General features: G+C 42.5%; 2 protein-coding genes across 2 annotated transcripts in view; both read left to right on the forward strand.

The window, feature by feature from the left end:
- The window catches only part of LOC124034257 (coronin-1C-A), a 54,215-nt gene extending 43,053 nt beyond the window's left edge, over window positions 1–11,162 (forward strand). The window contains exons 5-11 of the mRNA XM_046347188.1: window positions 28–209; window positions 3,209–3,328; window positions 3,529–3,633; window positions 3,816–3,961; window positions 4,410–4,467; window positions 4,629–4,871; window positions 8,245–11,162. Coding sequence (XP_046203144.1) covers window positions 28–209; window positions 3,209–3,328; window positions 3,529–3,633; window positions 3,816–3,961; window positions 4,410–4,467; window positions 4,629–4,871; window positions 8,245–8,364 — 974 coding nt within the window. The 3' untranslated portion in view covers window positions 8,365–11,162. The remainder of the gene's footprint in view (window positions 1–27; window positions 210–3,208; window positions 3,329–3,528; window positions 3,634–3,815; window positions 3,962–4,409; window positions 4,468–4,628; window positions 4,872–8,244) is intronic.
- Window positions 11,163–13,621: 2,459 nt separating this feature from the next.
- Window positions 13,622–18,854, forward strand: tmem119a (transmembrane protein 119a). Its single transcript, XM_046345277.1, has 2 exons — window positions 13,622–13,703; window positions 16,918–18,854. The coding sequence occupies exon 2, from the start codon at window positions 16,933–16,935 to the stop codon at window positions 17,728–17,730; it is 798 nt and encodes a 265-aa protein (XP_046201233.1). The 5' UTR covers window positions 13,622–13,703; window positions 16,918–16,932; the 3' UTR covers window positions 17,731–18,854.
- Window positions 18,855–21,102: the final 2,248 nt, after the last annotated feature.

Below are 21,102 nucleotides of genomic sequence, written 5' to 3' on the forward strand. Positions count from 1 at the left end.
TTAATGTGTGTGTTTCTCTCTTCTCAGGCTGTGACAACCTGGTCATCATCTGGAACGTGGGGACGGGCGAGGCCATGATCCAGTTGGAGGACATGCACCCTGACGTCATCTTCAGCGCCTGCTGGAACCGCAACGGCAGCCTCATCTGCACCGCCTGCAAGGACAAGACCATCCGCGTCATCGACCCCCGCAAGGAAGAGATTGTCGGGGTGAGCACCACTGACTAGGTTTGAGTATTTTCCCAAAAACGATTGTTTGGAGAACATTGCTACCGTCCTGGTACCATCTCGGTATTCCCGTTCATAAAGGAAATGTTATTTAAAGGCATATAATACCAGCAAAAATTATTATACCACAGTCAATGGAGAAATATGGACTAGACTCCAAAGGTTTCTTGTTGTAGCCTAGTTTATATGAAGGCCTAAAATATTGAGGTTATTACCCTACAACCTAGTGAAAACTACATTTGGTTTTAGTGGAGCTTTGACTGAACGATGTCAGCCAGCTTGTTGGCCCTTTTCGCTCCCCTTGCACCTGGCTATCAGGGGAATTTCGGAAGATTGTTGCTGTTTTTACTTTATGATAACCAAATCAATGTTTATTTGTCACGTGTGCTGAATACAACAGGTGTAGGTAGACCTTACAGTGAAATGCTTACTTACAGGCTCTAACCAATAGTTCAAAAAAGGTATTAGGTGAACAATAGGCAAGTAAAGAAATAAAACAGTAAAAAGACAGGCTATATACATACAGACATCGGTTAGTCAGGCTGATTTTGAGGTAGTATGTAGATATGGTTAAAGTGACTATGCATATATGATGATCAGAGAGTAGCAGTAGTGTAAAAGAGGGGTTGGTGGGTGGCGGGACACAATGCAGATAGCCCGGTTAGCCAATGTGCGGGAGCACTGGTTGGTCGGCCCAACCCGCTTATTGTGGTGACTTTGTCACAGGGAACATATCCGATTCTCCGCTAAACAAACAAGTGAATAGGCCTAGTAGTGTTGATTCAGCACCATGGATAGCGCCACGATTGATCAAATCCCACGAATCTGATTAGTCAAGATTCGTTCACTCGCTTTTATTATTGGGTAAGTACATTTGAATTCAATCACTTTTTTGACAGCATCCCTTTTGATTTAAACAACTTTCCATATGTTTGCCCATGGAAGAAGTGGTCAGTGATTTTAGACCTGAATGCTAAAACATGCAGGAGATAAGAGGTGCTCAAAGTTAACCCATTTTGCATACCATACCATGAGACATCCATGTCCTCATCGCTGTAAAAGATCAACTGTTTGTCATTTTAAAAGCCATTTGATCATTTCTTGAATATATATATATAGATTTTTTAAACAAAAATAATATAATTGTTTTACCTTTTTTAAAGTAAATTATCTAAAACATTTGAATGTTGAAATTTTAATTTTATTCCCATTTTGGTACATTTATCAGCCAAACATGATGCCTACCCTTTATTAAAGAACATGCTGTGTCTCAACTGATGTTGGACACAACACAAAAACCTCAGATGTAAAATAGGTTCTAAGCTACAATATGCCAATATGTAAGTTCACACATTTAGATAATTGACATTTTAAGGCTAAAATAGTTTGACAACTCATGTTTGTAGTCTTACTAAGGACTTAATTAACATGGTCCACACATCCGCACAGTCATGAAGAGGGCACGGCAGCGCCTCTTCCCCCTCAGGAGGCTGAAAAGATTTGGCATGGGCCCTCGGATCCTAAAAGTTCTACAGACACTATGCACACTCGCAAGACTATGTATACAATGGGGCAAAAAAGTATTTAGTCAGCCACCAATTGTGCAAGTTCTCCCACTTAAAAAGATGAAAATCACATTGTAGGATTTTTAATGAATTTATTTGCAAATTTTGGTGGAAAATAAGTATTTGGTCACCTACAAACAAGCAAGATTTATGGGTCTCACAGACCTGTAACTTCTTTAAGAGGCTCCTCTGTCCTCCACTTGTTACCTGTATTAATAGCACCTGTTTGAACTTGTTATCAGTATAAAAGACACCTGTCCACAACCTCAAACAGTTAAAAGGCTCGCAAGACTATATATATATATATATTATATGCGTGTACATGTATGTGTGTGTGTGTACGTATGTGTGTGTATATATGTGTGTGTCTTGCGAGTGTGTGTATATACAGTGCCTTGCGAAAGTATTCGGCCCCCTTGAACTTTGCGACCTTTTGCCACATTTCATGCTTCAAACATAAAGATATAAAACTATTTTTTTGTGAAGAATCAACAACAAGTGGGACACAATCATGAAGTGGAACGACATTTATTGGATATTTCAAACTTTTTTAACAAATCAAAAACGGAAAAATTGGGCGTGCAAAATTATTCGCAAGCGCAAGTTTTGTATTTTTGCATAAACATTTTAGAATATTGGTCCACAGGACTGCGATCATTTTTCTAGGAAAACTGGAAGGAGTTGGTCGGGAAGTCCCGGGATACCGCTTACCAGTATTCAACTCTACCACTGACAGGACTTTTCACAAACAAATCTGCTGCTCTATAGGGTGGTCAAATTAAATCTTTTCCTGAAATCCCGGTTGGAATATTACTGGAATAAGTAGGAAATCTGGGAATCCTCCTCCTGGGAATTCTGATAAACCTGGACATTTTGGGAAAATTACTGGAGTTTTGCAACCTTACTAATGTTTCCACTCATCTCAACAACTCGTTACCATTTGCCTAGTTTAGTAAACCCAGCCCTAGGCAACAACAGTGACTAGGGTCTGGTAGATATGACAGACTCTTTTGGTAACTTTGAGAGAGAAACAATTTTGGGTTGAGTCCTGCCAGAATGTCATGATTCGAAACTAAAGTTTGCAGGCAAAACCTTTTGCGGTGGTGTTACTGAAGGTAGTTGATGCGAACTAGACACTTTAAAAATGCACTCATTAAAAATAACCTCCATCTTGCTAGCTACTATTTTGTGTTGGGATGTGGGTAAGAAGTGGGTACAGTGACGTCGTTCCTCTATGCCAAACTGACGTTTTATTACATTAAGTGCTGACGTGTATGCTGGAACATTGGAAACATTGTGGGAGGCGACCCATCTGCCTAAGGGAGACTACTCTTTTCCTAATTTGAAAGGGATCTCTTTGAGGAGTTGATTTAGGATGTACCCCCAGTATCTTGACTGTTGAACCCTCTGTCACAGGAGAAGGAGAAGGCACATGAGGGGGCGCGGCCCATGAGGGCCATCTTCCTGTCGGACGGGAACGTGTTCACCACAGGCTTCAGCCGTATGAGTGAGAGACAGCTAGCCCTGTGGAACCCGGTGGGTCACCTCGTCCTCCTCACCATCACTACTCCTGGGTTTTGTCCCAAATGACACTGTATTCCCTTTATAGTGGACTACTTTTGACCAGGGCTCATAGGGGCACTATATAGGGAATAGGGTGGCATTTGTGACGCAGCCCTGATTTTAAATATTTTATTGCACTGCTCCGTAACTGACTGTCGATGTTTAATTTACAGCAAGCCATGGATGAGGCGATCTCAGTGCATGAGATGGACACCAGCAATGGAGTCCTCTTGCCCTTCTATGACCCAGATACCTCTGTGGTTTATCTGTGTGGTAAGGTGAGTGGAGTTTTTTGCGGCAAATGTTACATACACATCCAGTTGATCTGCTGTGCATGTAACTTACAACAGGTCTCTGATCCATGAAGTTAGGCATGATGAATTGTTAGCTGTAAAGGCATTACTAAAACGTCGTACTGTTCCAAACACTAAAAGGCTGTTACCTTATTTCTGGTTTGTAGGGTGACAGCAGCATTCGCTACTTTGAGATCACGGACGAAGCCCCATTTGTCCACTACCTCAGCACCTTCACCACCAAGGAGCCCCAGAGGGGAATGGGATACATGCCCAAGAGAGGCCTGGACGTCAACAAGTGTGAGATCGCCAGGTACGGCTCGCTGGATAAGGAAACGGATCAGCAATTTTATGGCTGCTCATCTGGATATTATGCTTTGATGGGCACACCCCTGATTCATTTCAGCAATGTCTAGTCGAACCAGGTGTTTTGGTGCTTCGCTGGGTCTATGATGAGAGTCTAAGAGGAAGACATGACTTGTGATGTGAAGCTATTGGCCAGCTATGTCCACCAGGAGGCAGCACTGAACCAGATGTTAAATGGGAGCTCTCTCGTCTGTGTTTACCTCAGGCCCTGCCAATCAGAATCATGTACCATGCCTTTATACAGCTCCATGTTTACTGAGGCTGCCCTGAGAGTATTGCCAGTGTCATGGAAGTAGAAGTGCATTCGGCTGGGCTGCGGTGTGTGAAAGGATGTTAGACAGTAGGTCTGTTATATGATGTTGTGGATAATATGCTGCTTTGACCTATGTTGACAGGTTTTATAAACTGCACGAAAGGAAGTGTGAACCGATCATCATGACTGTGCCAAGAAAGGTGAGCTTCTTCATTCTGATCTAGAGACACTCAATATATATGAATGATTCTAACAATCAATGCCACATTTAACTCTGTTTTGAGGCCAGGCTCTATTATATGCATTTGGTCCAGTGTTCTCGAACAGCTGTCTCTATACCCTTCTTTCTCTCTCCCTGCAGTCTGACCTGTTTCAGGACGACCTGTACCCAGACACGGCAGGACCAGACTGTGCCATTGAGGCGGAGGATTGGTTCGAGGGGAGGAACGGCGAGCCCATCCTCATTTCCTTGAAGAACGGTTACGTCCCTGGCAAGAACCGCGACCTCAAGGTGGTCAAGAAGAACATCCTGGACAACAAGCTGAGCAAGAATGCGGAGAACACGGGCACAGTCAACAAGTCTGCCTCATCCACTCCATCCATAGTGAGTACTGCTGTCTCTCTTTCTCTCTGGGAGGACTCTGCCTGGGTTGTATGCTAGAGACTGTTACAATCTTGTGTGCATACAATTCAGTGAACAAAGTACTACTCACAGAAGAATATCCTGGCATCTGGTATGTGCAATGTGAGTGAAAGTTGACACCAGACTGGATCAGTATACCAACACTACAGTAAGTATGATTACAGTGCTTTCTCAGGACTAGTCTGATGATCACCATGCCTACCCTGTCCTTCACTGACACATAGTCATTAATGGCCTTTAGTTCAGCCCTGGCCTTGGCACATTGCAGCTAGGAACATGGAATGCTCTATTCTAACAAACCTAATGCCAGTGGTGGGAAAAATACCCAATACTTGAGCAAAAGTAAAAATACCTTAATAGGAAATGAATCAGGTGAAAGTAAATGAGAACTTGTTCTCAACTAGCCTACCTGGTTAAATAAAGGTGTTCTCAACTAGCCTACCTGGTTAAATAAAGGTGTTCTCAACTAGCCTACCTGGTTAAATAAAGGTGTTCTCAACTAGCCTACCTGGTTAAATAAAGGTGTTCTCAACTAGCCTACCTGGTTAAATAAAGGTGTTCTCAACTAGCCTACCTGGTTAAATAAAGGTGTTCTCAACTAGCCTACCTGGTTAAATAAAGGTGTTCTCAACTAGCCTACCTGGTTAAATAAAGGTGTTCTCAACTAGCCTACCTGGTTAAATAAAGGTGTTCTCAACTAGCCTACCTGGTTAAATAAAAGTGAGTCACCCCAGTAAAAACTACTTAAGTATCAAGGGTAAATGGAATTGCAAAAATGTACTTTAATATCAAAAGTATAAATCATTTCAAATTCCTTATTAAGCAAACCAGATGGCACAATAGTTTTTTATTTGTGGATAGCCAGGGGCACACTCTATCCCTCAGATCATTCTGAATCGAAGCATTTGTTCAGTGAGTTTGCCGGTAGTAGAGATGACATGGGATGTTCTCTTGGTAAGTGTGAATTGGACCTTTTCTGTCCTGCTAAGCATTCAACATATAATGAGTACTTATGGGTGTCAGGAAAAATGTATGGAGTAAAAAGATGTAATTTTTAAGGATGTAGCGAAGTAAAAGTAATGTACAGATACTCCAAAAAATATTAAAATATTTTAAAGTACTAGCATATGTACTTTACACCACTGCCTAATGCAGTGGTCAATCTAAGTGCTGGGCGGTAGCACTATAGGTCCAGGGGTGTTAGCTAAAATAGTTGCGCTATTTTCACAAGCACAATTATCGGCTCTGACGCGAAAGGGCTGGGTTTTGATGAATAAACAAGTTATAGGTGTGTCGAATCTTGGCCCCTCACTGGCAAATCAGAACGTGCTACATGGCTAAATAGTGTGGTTGCTTCAAGTTGTGTATTTGTGTTTTTTTAATGTATTGCCTGAGAATCAACTGAAATTACAATGTTAGTCCATTTACAGTTTGCTGAACAGCTTACAGAAACAAAATAACAATGTAGACCTATCCCATATAAATATGTGAAATTGAACCTGTTTGCAGTCCACATTGTTCTAAGTAATTGTGTAGCTTCAATGTGGAAATAAATGCATAGAATTAGTGTCAATTGCATTATGGCTGAGCATGGATGTGCCAAATGTTGTCAATAAGCAAGATTAAATTCACTAAAAAGAGCAAATGATTTGAATCAAATTCTAAACAAATTGGAACGACTTGTTTTTAAATAGGCTGTCTAAATACACTAACAGGCACCATCATTGCTTTCCATGGTCATATAATATTAAAACAAAGCAGACTATGGAGGGTTTTACACACATCCAAACTTCTCACAGTAGCTGGACAAAGATCCAATATAAAGAGAAAGGGAGAATGTCCACTCACCTTTATAATGCTCCCAAATATGCCTGTTTTATGAACATGATCACAACCATCTTGGAGGTCAGATCGCATTCACACATCTCCAGAAGTTGCATCACAAGCGTGCCACAGACGTTGTCACCATAATTCCAGGAAGGTGAATCAACAGTGTTGTAATTTCATTTTATGAAAAACAAGCGATCATTTTTTGATTTTTTTTGTAAACAACAATGAATAAATGTAAATGTAATTGTCATAAAATCGGCAGGATGAACAAGACAGACATTGCTGTTGAATCTGCCTTTACTATAGTAGGCCTAAGGGAGGGCTTGGCTTTTTGAACATATGAAATGGAAAACTAGCCATTTTTACAGCTTATAGAAAAAAGTAGAAATTCTCATCTCTTTTCGTGAGGGGCATGGACACACAGCCTGCATCATGGGTGGGACCGGCATGGCAAATGTGGGTCTGCCTACAATGCATAGATAAAAGGGAATGTCAGCTCACCGTATTACTCTTAACAAACTTGATATTTTAATAAAGCTTTGGTGACTAAGATTTATTTCCAAGCGGTCTCAGGAGCCAAACCCTTTATTGACAGTCTTGACTTTTTCGTGATTGCATTGGGCAGACAAAGAAAAAGCCTTCATTGAGAGGGGAGGCTGTACTTGGTTTATAATCAAATAAAACAAAATGGTGGTAAACAGTAAACGGGCACCAAAAGCACAGTAAGCTACTCTTGTTCCATGTTCATATGGGCAGTGTGCGTCACGGCTGGATAGGCTGCGTTTCCACGGTCACACTTCATGACATAACCACTGCGTTACTGCTAAAACCAGCATTTGGTTGGTCCTAAATATCCTTATCAGCGCTGCCTGAAATGAGCATTCTGGATCATTTCTACCCCATCTGAGTGAGCAGGGAGCTGATAGAAGACTGGTGAATTGCTGAACATGGCTTTAGGGCTAGAAAATGCCAGTGTGACAGTTTTACATGACAAAATTGCAAACTAACATGCGTTTGACACTAGCGCTGCCTTAACGCCAGATGAAAATGAACTCTGTGGGCTCTATGTTGGCAGGGTGTGATTTAGAAGGGGGCGGCTGCCTGACTTCACAAGGTGGTTACTAGAAGTCACCCCCCCCTGCCCGCCCAGAGGCAGAGTGCTCTGGGCGTCCTGCCCTACCTCATCCACAACACAGATGCCCGTGTGGGACCCAGCCCTGTCCTCAGCTTCTATCTGCAGCTCTGGCCTGTAATCATAGTAGACTGGGCAGGCACGCCATGTTAACCTCCAGGGTGCCACAGGGTACTAGAGCCCTGCCTGCAGAGCAGACGGCAGGGATAGACTCTGATGTGAGGATTTAATAAGGATCTGGGGAAATTCAGTGGATATAAAAAGTGTATGTTGGTTTTTAGATGACAATGTAACAAACCTAACGGGGGGGACTGGCACAAACCACTCCAGAAAGGGTATCTTATGTCTTGCTCCTTTCTCTGTATTCCTCAGAAAAACGAAGGCAAGCTGGAAGAGATCTTGAAAGAAATCAAATCCCTCAAGGACCTGGTCAGCAGTCAGGAGAAGCGAATCATCCAACTCGAGGAGCAGATGTCCAAGATTGCCATTTAAGGATCCTCCCTTCGCCCCGCCACAATTCAGGACGATCCGTTGGCTGGGAGGTGGGCGGGACACGTCACGGTCAATCTAGACGAGTGTTCCGCCTGAAACCTGCCTAGTAACGATCCCAAGCAACATTCCGAGATTAACTTTTTTCTTAGCCAGCCCCTAACCCTCAGATAAAACAGATGAAATATGGCAAACCATTCCTTTTAATAAGCGGCAGTTTAGTTTTGTTTGTATGAAAATTCTGACATATTCCTTTTAAGATTGTGACCAAGAAAATTCCAATGTGAACAGCTCCTATGTTTTTATATGTAGGTATCAGTATTTTGTCTCCCCAATACCCCCAACTTCTTATCTTGCCAAATTTTTAAGCAGTTTTGTTTACACACCACCTTGACAGTATATCTTTTTTTCGTTTGTTTTCTGGGAAGATTCAAAATCCGAACTATAAGGGACAATGCAATACGCCGGTAATGCAAGGAGCGGGATTTCAACAATCCATCAATGAGAAACTGACTGACAGACCACTAAACACGCAGAGAAATTGATCCTGATGTATCATAGAGCGTTTAGATATCAAAGACAACAGAAGTACTGAGGTGTACAAGTGGTGACATGATTCATGCTGTAAGTGTTGTGTGAAAGGTTGCCTTTTTTCTTTTTCCTGAACCTCAACTCTCCCCTCTTAGTGGACTACATCGTAACGGGGACCACGGTCTACACTTGCTAACATCGCCTGACCAGAGTTGATGCATGCAATAGATATTCTACTCGAGATCAATTCTGCTGCTTTGGTCTCTAGCTTGTCTTACTAAGCAAGCAGCAAACAGTCCTTTCATATCATTTGATACCTTCTATAACGTACGTATCTATCGCAGTAAACAACTTGAACAACGTTTTCATCATCTCCATCTATTTTGTGTCACAGGAACAGAAAGGGTATTAGTGAACTAGATAAAATATGACAGGTTAGATGTCATCTGTACTTCTCGTAGCCTTTAGATTTCACCGTAAACAGGGTTCTTGTTTGGAGTTTACAATGCACATGCCCCAATCCAAAAATCATTTTCAATCATTTCGGTGACCACTGATCAACATCGTTAGTTCCAGTCTTATGAAACAGAAATTTGTCATAGTTTGTCAGTATGTCCCCCCTCCCTCTGGCCCTGTGACACAGATGGTATGTATGTACTGTAAGCTCTGCACTGTAAATCACAGTGCTACTGACTCATGACATGCAGTCACCTGGGGTGCTTCTTTCGTACAGGTTCGTGTGGCAATGACCTGTGTGCTGCCCAGAGAAGGACCAATGGAATTGTGGGTTATGTCGCTGGTTAACATTTCCACATGCTTTTAGTAGTATATCAGACTTGTTCTGCCTCTTGAGGTGTTTGTGTCGTTTGTGCAGTCATAAACCCCAATGTTGAACCATGCCCTTGTGTTCAGGGTCCGTGTGCTAGGATGCTCACTATTCACCATCTCATTGGCCCATATCTGTACAGCTGACCAGAGTGAGTGACAGGTGTGTCTGAAACTAAAACAATTTGATCCTGCTTTGAACCTCTGTTGGTTGACAACGGACGACAAGATGTAACGTGGAGAGGCAAGGCTTTCAGGATGTGCGAATATGTGCCTCGTATTACTTTGGCCTTGATGGCGTTTTTTGTTTCCCCAGATAGGGAATGTGAGAGGGATTTTGGATATTAAATGGATTCACCGTAGGGTGTGACCAAGGTTCTGGCCTATGATAACAGAATTAGATGGTGTGGTGGTGATGATAGTAATTTAAATACTGTATGTTTTAGTCTTGCTTCCTTCTCCGGCTGTCCCATTGCAGATATCCCACTATGTACTTCCTTAGCAGAATTTTAAATAGCTACCCTTAAATACTCTGTCACGTCACTAGAGAATCAGAGGAACAAGGAGTCGTTTGGATCATCTGAATATTTGATGGTGTTGCCAACTACGATAATACACTAGGTTCTGTTGTCATGCTATTTTCCAGGCGGGGTGGGTTAAGGTATAATATTAGCCTTTAAAGTTTGTTACCACTGAATAGATCAGAAAGTGCCGTAGAGGTGTGCACAGGAAGTGCTTATGGAAGACTGGGTTTGAGAATGGTGGGAGTTATTTAGCAGGATAGGGAGTGAATGGGCTGCCTGAGTGACTAGAAAGCACTGAAATGTACGTTTTCATCAATCCATCTTGGAATCCAAGTATCTAAGATTATAACCATGGATGCAATTGGACACAGAGATATGGATGGGCCAGGGGAGGTTGTCTTGGGTCTTGTGTCCTGTATGTACATCAGTGCTTCTCCTGGGCCTCCTTGGACCACACAAGGCAGTGAGAGCTGTGGTGTTTGGTATATTAGTGAATAGCGATTCAAAGGGACACGGTAGGTTGGTGAAATATGTAGAGATGTATGTGATGTTTTGAAATAAAGGCCTAGAATATGATTGAAAGCTTTGTAAATAACATGACCATGTAATTGTATTTTTCTTTGTACTTTTCTCATTCATTTGTTTTGTTTTTGAGCTGAAAGAGGGTGTTTGTTTATGGTGGGTTTTAAATGTTTCCTCTTGTCTGCGTTCCCTGCCCTTGCCATAATGCATCATGACAGAACAGAATCTCCATTCTGTCACCGGTATTATAGAGACAAAAAGAGCTAAATGAATTACAGAAGAAAAACGAACAATAATTCAGCCTCTTGTGGAGGTCTGTTCAACATTTTTGTTAATTTCTCCTGCTTCATGTATCAACAACTCATTGATTATCAGAAAAATTAATAAAGAAATTAAAAGGTTGTCATCTGGTGTCGAGTTCATGGGTGAGGCAGAGGACTGCAAGAAACAAACGTGACTTGGCCATCTTCAAACAGATATCTGAGATATGCCAAGGTATTTAGTGTTTTCTCGCAGACTTGTTATTCTTTATCAGGAGATTCTTGCTTTCATTGTGTGAAACTTCTGTATGAAACCATACCCACATTCCTCATGTCAGTTTGACATTTGTCAATGTTTTTAAAAAAGTCTCCACTTCTTGATTTCTTTGGTTTTGTCTGAAATGCTGAGGGAACATTGCAACATCACTGATGGGATAGATTGACATGTGGTTGTATCAGATGATTATTTCAGTCACTGATATTCTTTGTAAAGGAAATGGATGTCATTCCAGAGGCTCAAGTGATGTAATGTTGATGAGCAACACATGAGCTTAAATATGAAGCAAATGCATATTGCAAGTACTGGGTAATTGTGCTTGGCAGTGCAGTGTTCTGAATGTATCATAATATATTACAGAACAACAAGTTAATCATCACGTTCTCATAACATGGTTTGAATTGGGCACATTTATGTCTCAAAGTTTGGTGCTTGTGATGAATGTCTGTGTGCAAGGAAACAGTTGCTCAACTCAGTCTCAATATTTGCTGTTGTCGTTTCACTTTACAGATTTCCACTATTTCCCCCAAGGCCTGGGAGATGTCCAGCTCTTGTTTTACTGCTGCTTCTCTCAAGCAAGGCTGTCTCAAAATGTCTACAGGGAGGTAGCAACCCATAGACTCCGAACCTGTCTGAGCTACCACATCAAACAACGCCCCTTGTAGCCCTCACCAAAGACCTGCCAGAAAACACAATTGTCTCCGTAACCCAGCAAACAATGAGAACTGAAACCTTTGAGACGGGCCATGAGACTGAGATCGCCCACACCACTTTGCGCAGTAAACGAACCCCCATCTCAACAACCCTGCATCCAACCCCCTACCCTACCACTGCCATCAACTTCTCCACAGAATGGATGTCAAAATTATCCAGGACATCCAGTGACTGGTAGGTCTCAGCCTGATCACCAATGACGTTGTTTATCGTCGGCACCGTCATCCTGACCAAGCTGAGGGGCAACAGGTACAGACACGGGCCAGCAGCTACAGGGGCAGAGATGGTGTGCAACGGTCCCCACCAGTACTACTGCTTGAGGCCAGGGGAGATCCAGACGTCCCAAACGCAACGTAACCCTGATGTCAAGCAGAGGACGGGGACAACCTCACTCATCTCCATCCCAGACCTTGACAGAGGCTTGTAACACTGGTCAAACTCACAATCTATACCACACTAGAGTTTTGAGTCTGTCAACTACATAGCAAATGTTTTGTTCTCATACAGAAAAAGCATTAACTTTCAGCATTACTCTTGAGAAATACAAATCTATCACTATGGCCAAGCAAGTGTACAACTGACCTTCCCTGTACTTAATGAACAAAACCTTCAGAAAATAAATCAATAGGGGGAGAAAAAAAATATCTTTAACTGAGTTGTTCAATCTATGATTTTAAATCTTTTTATGGCAAGGCTGCACCACGAGGTGCTCCAAACAGCCGTGGGCAGAACAAAAGCCCTGCAGCAACAGCAGGGATGTGAGCACTGAGGTATGTGTTTATAGCAGACCATAAAGTTTATATGTTAGATTTGTATGTGCGACATGATGAAAGACGGGCCCTCTGCCTGTGAGCTGGTCCTGTAGGCCGTGTGGAGACGGGCTGTAATCTGGAGCACGTAATTAGAGGATTCCGTGGGAGGCAGAGAAACATAGGGACTCGCCCTGTGGAGAACTAAAATACCCCCTAACCTTCAAAATGTACAAAGAATAAGCGTTATTTTCCATTTTAGAGAATACTGATTCGACTATGAGTGAAGGTAAGGGGGATGTGTTTTATTTTCATCTTTGATAATAAAGTCCCTCACATATTGCACTGCACTAACATCTACAACACCAGAGCAGAATTTGTATTGTATTTGACCTCATTGCTCAACATTCAGGATTGCCACATGAACCAGTGAATCAGGGATTGTGAATAATTAGAAGTATATATTAGTAGTGGACAAAGATGTCCCAGTCCCCCTCATCAATATCTCCCATCATATGCAATGTTTAGGAGCAGGCAAGGAAAATGTATTCAGTATGGCAGCCCCTAACTGTCCCCCCTCTCTAGACTGACCAAAGCATCCACCAAAGTATGTGAGCATCCACCAATGTCCCTCTGCAAGGAGAGGAGGATTTGGGGGAGGTAGCAGGAAAATATGGAAATGTAGAGGGATGGACATCTTTCTGCAATCAGCAGGCGTTTGTTTTTTACAATTGGAGAAATAACTTTCAGTATACTTCAAGTTATAGGAGAAGGGTGGAAACTTGGAAGCTCTCTCTTTCTCCCTCAATTTCCTTCTCTGCTCTCTCTCTCTCTCTCTCTCGCTCTCTCTCGCTCTCTTGCTCTCTCTCTCTCCCCTTTTCTGCTGTTAGATTCCCAGTACCATTCAGTCCAGAGGAGACACCAGCCAGACATACAATCTGTAAGTACTGACCTTTCACATTTTTGTTCAGTTTAATTCATGGTTAGAATATGTATAACAAGAATCAAGTTGTTTGGATTGGCTGTAGACTGTACAATGATGACAAACCTGTCCATTTAAGGTTTAGAGACGGACAGAGAAGGAGATGTTTTCTTTTTGTGGAAATCACACTTACATGCCTTTTTCGTTTGTCATCTACGAACAGTTGTAGACTTCCTTTTTTAAGGGAAGACATCAGAAAATGTTTTGAGAAAAGTGTAGCGGTAAGATGATAAGCATAAAGTCCCTCATATTTCTCAAAGTTCGAGAAGTCAAGACCTGGAGCGGATAGAACCTTTAACGAGATGTTATGGAGCATGTTACAGAGAGCTGGTCTTAATAATTACAGGGGAAAAAGTCACAATCACACAAGTGATTGGTAACCCTAGTGGTCTCCTGGCACAGACCTGCACCTTAGTGAATATTAGCACGTGGAGACAACCTGCACCCTAGAGATTATATATACATCCAACCCTTACATACAAGCACACAGTCAACTCTGCTGTTCTATTATATACTATGTATTCAACTGCGCGACCAAGATACTGCCCACTTTTGACACAGCACATTCAGTATTATTATCCTATTGTATCTATACTGTATATCATACTGTGTACATAAAAGGCTATTATTACAACACTACCTCTTCTATTACTTGTTATTTTGTATTTGACTCGTATTATTGATATTGATTATTGTACTGCAATGTTGATGGAACTGGCACAAAAGCATTTAATTCACCGCACCTTTTATACCTGCTGTGTACATGACCAATACAGTTGTTTTATTTGTGGTTCTTGTAGCTTGTAGGTGAAGATGGAGAGAGGAATTCAAGATGATTCTCTTTAGATGCTCTTTCAGTGGAGGGCCTTACAGTGATTCTATTCCTGAAGATGTAATTATGGCTGGTTAATACCATGGTCCAGTCAGAGTGCATGTGCCTCTGTAGCCACCCTGACTGCACATGCATGGGTGGGGAGATCAAGATAACCATCCATTTTAGTATGACTGTGGTTTACAGTACATGCATATTCATGACCACACAATCAGACGTGGGCACAGCATTTACAGGAAGGAGTAGAAGGTGAATGTAACAAGTGGCTGATTAGAAGCCAGTCATCCTCATGTATTTCCAGACACAGTGAAGGTGCCGGGTTACAGACTTGAGTTCAGCTCCGGCCTCTTTAAACACTTCAATAGTTGATTTTCAAGTCTCTAAATATTCTTATTATATTTTCACCAGAGCTAAAATGAGAGGCAGAAAGACATTACATTTAGAGAGAGCTTGGACTGCGAGGCGATGTTCAGACTGAATTTGAACTGCATTAGATGCTCTAGACTCTTTGATTCTTTGTCTGTAGAGCATATACTGTAAGTCCACCCCGTTCCTAAGGCAGGCTGAATGCAGGCTTCCATATGAGCAGAAATAACGCATCAGATCCTGGCCCGTAACCTGTCGTTAGCCTGCTGCAGCCCAGTGTAAATATAGAGGCCACAGTCTCCCACGCCTCCCTGCTCCCTGTGGCATATATATCTTCCTCCCCTCTTTGGTGTGGTGGATGGGTGGCCTCCCTTCTCTATGCAAATTAAAACCTCAAACTGACGGACTCCACCCCAAATAAGTAATGACTACAGACAGTTAAAATAGATGCAATACAAGATGTGAAATGGGAGAAATATTGTGGATGTTCTGTAGTGATTAAACTTAGATTCCGCTTTGGCTGCTGGTGATTCTCTGATCCACCTCTACGCAGACTACACCCTTTTGTATACTTCTGGCCCTTCTTTGGACACTGTGTTAACAAACCGCCAGACGAGTTTTAATGCCATACAACGCTTCAGTGGCCTCCAAGTAAAACTAAATGCATGCTCTTAAACTGATCGCTGGCCGCACCCGCCCGCCCGTCTAGCATCACTACTCTGGACGGTTCTGACTTAAAGTATGTGGACAACTACCTAGGTGTCTGGTTAGACTGTAAACTCTCCTTCCAGACTCGCATTAGGCATCTAAAATCAGCTAACTATTTCGCAACAAAGCCTCCTTCACTTATGCTAACAAACACACCCTCGTGAAACTGACCATCCATAGCCTCCAACACTCTACTCAGCAAATTGGATGTAGTCTATCACAGTGCCATCTGTTTTGTCAACAAAGCCCCATATACTACCCACCACTGCGACCTGTATGCTCTCGTTGGCTGGCCCTCGCTTCATATTCATCGCCAAACACACTGGCTCCAGGTCAGCTATAAGTCTTTGCTAGGTAAAGCCCCGCCGTAATCTCAGCTCACTGGTCACCATAGCAACACCCACGCGTAGCACGCTCTCCAGCAGGTACATTTCACTGGTCACCCCCAAAGCCAACTCCTCCATTGGCTGCCTTTCCTTCCAGTTCTCTGCTGCCAATGTCTGGAACGAACTGAAAAAATCACTGAAGCTGGAGACCCATATCTCCCTCACTAGCTTTAAGCATCAGCTTACAGATCATTGCACTTGTACACAGCCCATCTGTAAATAGCCCACCCAACTACCTTATCCCCATATTGTTATTTATATTTTTGCTCCTCTGCACCCCAGTATTTCTACTTGCACATCATCTTCTGCACATCTCACTCCAGTGTTAATGCTAAATTGTAATTGTTTCGCCACTATAACCCATTTATTGCCTGACCTCCCTAATCTTCTACACTCGCGCACACAGTATATGGATTTTTTCTATTGTGTTATTGACTGTACGTTTGTTTATGTGTAACTCTGTGTTTGTGTCGTACTGCTTTGCTTTATCTTGGCCATGTCGCAGTTGTAAATGAGAACTTGTTCTCAGCTGGCTGACCTGGTTAAATAAAGGTGAAATTAAAAAAAGATTAATCCGCAACACCAGGGCTGTTTCTACTTTGTTCTGAGTTATGACACAGAATCCCTCATCGCACTGTATCAGACCATTTGATGAATGTTTCTTCATACTAATACTAGAAACCCAACTGCCGCTGCATTCTTAGTTGAGAGGAAAGGAGTTGTGTTGTAGGCCAACAGTAGCTGCTGTAATACAGAGGCAGAAAATGAAAGCCCATCTTTAAATCAGCCCAAATATTCATTCATTTGACATCACAACATTTCTAAACCATCTGCAATTTTAATAAATGTTCTTTTGAAAGTCTCCCTCTTGTCTTTACAGGATTCTGAAGGAAAGATGAGGCACCACTTGATTCTTCACCTGTCATGCGTGAGTCTGGTTATGCTCTGGGGCCATGGCTGTGCCAGGCGTGTGCCAATGGTCTACAGCATTTCCATGGATGGCAGTGGTGACGTAGGGGAGACGGATCTTATATTCCCCGTTGATAGCCCCCACCACCCTGTCTCCCCCACCGTCGATGTGTCCCCCACCGTCGATGTGTCCCCCACCGTCGATGTCTCCCCCGTCTCCCCCACCACTACCCTAGCCCCCACCCTGGTCAGCACCATCACCAACACCATCACCACCACCATGATCCGCCTCAAGGACTTTATGGTCACCCGGGTGGTGGACTTCCTCCAGGATAATATGCTGATCATCATCGTGGTCACCTCCCTCCTCATCGTCATGATCTTCATCATCTGCTGTGCCGCTACCATGAGCCAAAAGCGCAAGATGGAGGCCTACAGACCCCCTGCCAACCCACCCAGCAAGTATATGGACCACACGACGGAAGGAGTCAAATCCTCCAGTGAGGTCCAGAGTAGGGTGTGCGGTGGGCCTGACTCAGCCAGGAGGGTCCAGATCCAGGGAACCTCCAAGAATCTGCGCACCCCTTCTGCTGCGCTGGTGGGGGAAAAGGTGGGCAAGGAGCCCAAACCGAAGGAGGTCCAGAAAGTGAACGATGTAGAGGAGAAGGAGACACGGAGGGTGGAGCCTAAGCACAAAGGGCAGAAGGCTGAGGAGGTGCAGCAATGCTCCAGCACCAGCCAGCCTATGGTCTGCACCTGCCACCTGAGGAAGGCCAACCACTAAGTATAGGTTGGGGCTCCTACCATGTAAACTAGAAAAAGGAGAGAGAAACCTTTTCTTGTGCGGAGGGAACTCCCTGGGTACGTCTGCTGCTGTGTGCCAAACTTGTCTGTGGAATCTGACCTTGTGGATACCTTTTAGCATACAGATACTGTACAATTAGGTCTAAAGAGCATACTATCAGGCCTTAAAAACATAAGGAATTTCAGCCCTGACTGTCCTTTTTGATATAAATCTGATAAATTATTCCTCCTATACTTTCCTTGTTGTAGAAAACAGTCATTGTGAAATATGAGACTTGTTCATCAATTGATAGCTTTCAAAGCGACATGTCAAAACATATACCAAGACAGTGTGTTTAGGATGTTTGCATGTTATTACTGTTGGGAAATTGTACTGCTCAGTTAAGCTTAACTAAAAAGATGTAGATCACACAGAAAAAAAGAAAGTTACCTTCTGTGAACGAGAGAAAGCCAAGCATATTTCTGTTTGCTAACTCTATGGCGATAACCTGGCCAGTTGATTTCAACACAGTAAATGATTGATGTGAGAAAATGTATTTTCTTTTAGCAATGGACTCCTCTTTTTTCTCTTACTTCATTAGAAATGTTACAATTATATACATGTCACATCGATGCTTTGTGGATTAATATTGAAGAGAATTTGCTCATGCTATATGGATAGACGGTAGAGCTGCTTTTTTTGTATTACATTATCTATTTTTTCCGAACATCAAAATAACTGTGATTTGCAGGTGCGAGTATGTGGTTACAAAGGTCAGTGCAAGTTTTTATTAAAAATGAACTTACATTACTCAAGTAAATTAAAATCCCCAAATTCTCCTGAGTCCCTTTAAGGATTGTTTTACAGTGACCCTCAGTTCTGCTGTACATTATGGTCATTTTGTTTGCGTAATGGATCTTATTTTATTTTTGTCCAGCTTCAATAGAGATTTTGTTGATATTTGTTTTTCTGGAAATTGTAAGTGTAAAAGACAGGCAGTGAGTGAGATTTCACCATGTTCATTAAGTGTTTCAAAAACATACACAGAACAAAAATCTAAACGCAACCTCTAAAGTGTTGGTCCCATGTTTAATGAGCTGAAATAAAAAATCCTTGAAATTTTCCATACGCACCAAAAGCTTATTTCTCATGTATTGTACACACATTTTTCACATCCCTGTTAGTGAGCATTTCTCTTTTGCCAAACTAATCCATCTACCTGAAAGGTGTGGCATATCAATCTTTACACAGGTGCACCTTGTGCTGGGAAAAATAATGGCCACTTTAAAATGTGCAGTTTTGTCACAATACAATGCCACAGATGTCTCAAGTTTTGAGGGAGCGTGAAATTGGCATGCTGACTGCAGGAATGTCCACCAGAGCTGTTGCCAGACAATTTAATGTTAATTTCTCTACCATAAGCCACCTCCAACCTTGTTTTAGAGAATTTGGCAATACGTTCAACTGGCCTCACAACCGCAGACTACATGTAACCACGGCAGCCCAGGACCTCCACATCCAGCTTCTTCACCTGGGAATCATCTGAGGGGAGGTGGAGGGGGAGCTGAGGAGTATTTCTGTCTGAACTGAGGAGTATTTCTGCCCTTTTGTGGAGAAAAACCCATTCTGATTGGCTGGGCCTGGCTCCTCGGTGTGTGGGCCTGGCTGCCAAGTGGGTGGGCCTATGCCCTCCAAGGCCCACCCATGGCTGTACCCCTGCCCAGTCATGTGAAATCCGTAGATTAAGGCCTAATTTATTTATTTCAATTGACTGATTTTCTTATATGAATTAAAGTAAAATATTTTGTGTATATATTGTTGTTCATGATAAATTGCCATATGGAGTTTGGCCATCTCTGAATGGTAGTATTGGCAAGTTTGGTCACAGTGTAAAAACAGCCTTGGAAGAAAGGGATGAGGCATACTGCATGTACATTACATACTCCTCATTTTCATTTATTTCTCCCCAAGAATATGTTTGAAGAAAAGCTGTCTGGTTTATGTCTGTTCTCAAATTTCAAAAAGAAAAAGGACAATTATATTGACCTGCACATAACTGCATGTACTTTGTCTGCATTGACAGATGTGCCTACAGTTGTATGTTCATATTATATATACTCTAAATATTTCAGCAACAAACTTTGAAATACTCTGTCCACTCACACATTACATGGGAAATGTGTCCATAGTGTCACCTGCATATCCACATTGGTGATTTGCCAGTTCAAGGAGGCTGGCACCACCATGTAATGTCATGCCCAAACACAAAGCCAGTGAAAGGGACCAGAGCCTCGACCTCTTGCCTCCTAGCTTCCTTACAAGATTCAATCAATATTTAAACAGCTGTCAATCCAACAACATTATATACTTTGCATTGAAATGGAACATGAGTGTATTTGAATACAAGACACTGATTTGTACACACAAGCTCATATCATGTCAGATCACTTCTACTGTATATGATTTTGTGCCAGGGATTCTTAAAGGAAGGCAAAATGCTGCCCTCCTGTGGATATTTTAAGTATTGTAAGCACCGGCTGTTCACATTGCCAGACAGAACATAGTTAAAACGTAGAAATAAAGGATCGATTTCCATCTTTATTTATCCATCTTAAACGTTTGTGATTTAATGATCATAAAATATCCTACCACAGAAAGGGGGTGAATGATTGACAAATACCAATTTGTTTTCAAAGTGAAAAATTGTTTGATCCCAGTTATTCAGAGCCATTTTACCGAAGAGCAAACATCAAAGATAAAGGCAGAACAGCCCAAAAGCAAGTGCAAACCTTGTAGATCCTGAAATATGAGCCCCGATGGAGCCTCGCACCAGGGTCAGATTCCCTCTTTTTCAACAAGTTGCTAAATAATCCTGCAATAGACTACTCCTGCACTCTCACTCTTTCTACCGGGAGTACGGAAGGCACACAGCCGCGTCTCGGTCTGGCGAGGCTTCATTTAGTGCAGCTTCTCAGAGTGGCAGGACGTTGGAGGATGTCCTATGACCTGGATGTTAGTCGTAAACGGGACGCTACCTGAGGGAGGTCTGCTCCTGAAAGAGACAATTGCTGTGTTTCTATTTTCATGGTTCTACCTCTCTTATGTTATGAGACTTCAGTGTTGTTTCTCTGCCCTTGAAAATGAATACATTTTGGAGGATGAAGAGGATAAGAAAAACAGGTAATAGAGCATCTGAAAGGCATCGTCAAACTTTGATGGGCGGCTGCTTGAAATTCACAGTGTCTCCTGACCCCTCCTGTCTCAGCCTCCAATATTTAGGCTGCAGTAGTTTATGTGTCGGGGGGCTAGGGTCAGTTTGTTATATCTGGAGTACTTCTGTCCTATCCGGTGTCCTGTGTGAATTTAAGCCCT

Source organism: Oncorhynchus gorbuscha, linkage group LG04 (genome assembly GCF_021184085.1).
Source record: "Oncorhynchus gorbuscha isolate QuinsamMale2020 ecotype Even-year linkage group LG04, OgorEven_v1.0, whole genome shotgun sequence".
In the NCBI taxonomy this organism is placed as follows: domain Eukaryota; kingdom Metazoa; phylum Chordata; class Actinopteri; order Salmoniformes; family Salmonidae; genus Oncorhynchus; species Oncorhynchus gorbuscha.

Bases quoted from the DNA above. Each gene is read 5' to 3' on its own strand.
- tmem119a (XM_046345277.1), top strand. From the start codon at position 16,933: ATGAGGCACCACTTGATTCTTCACCTGTCATGCGTGAGTCTGGTTATG.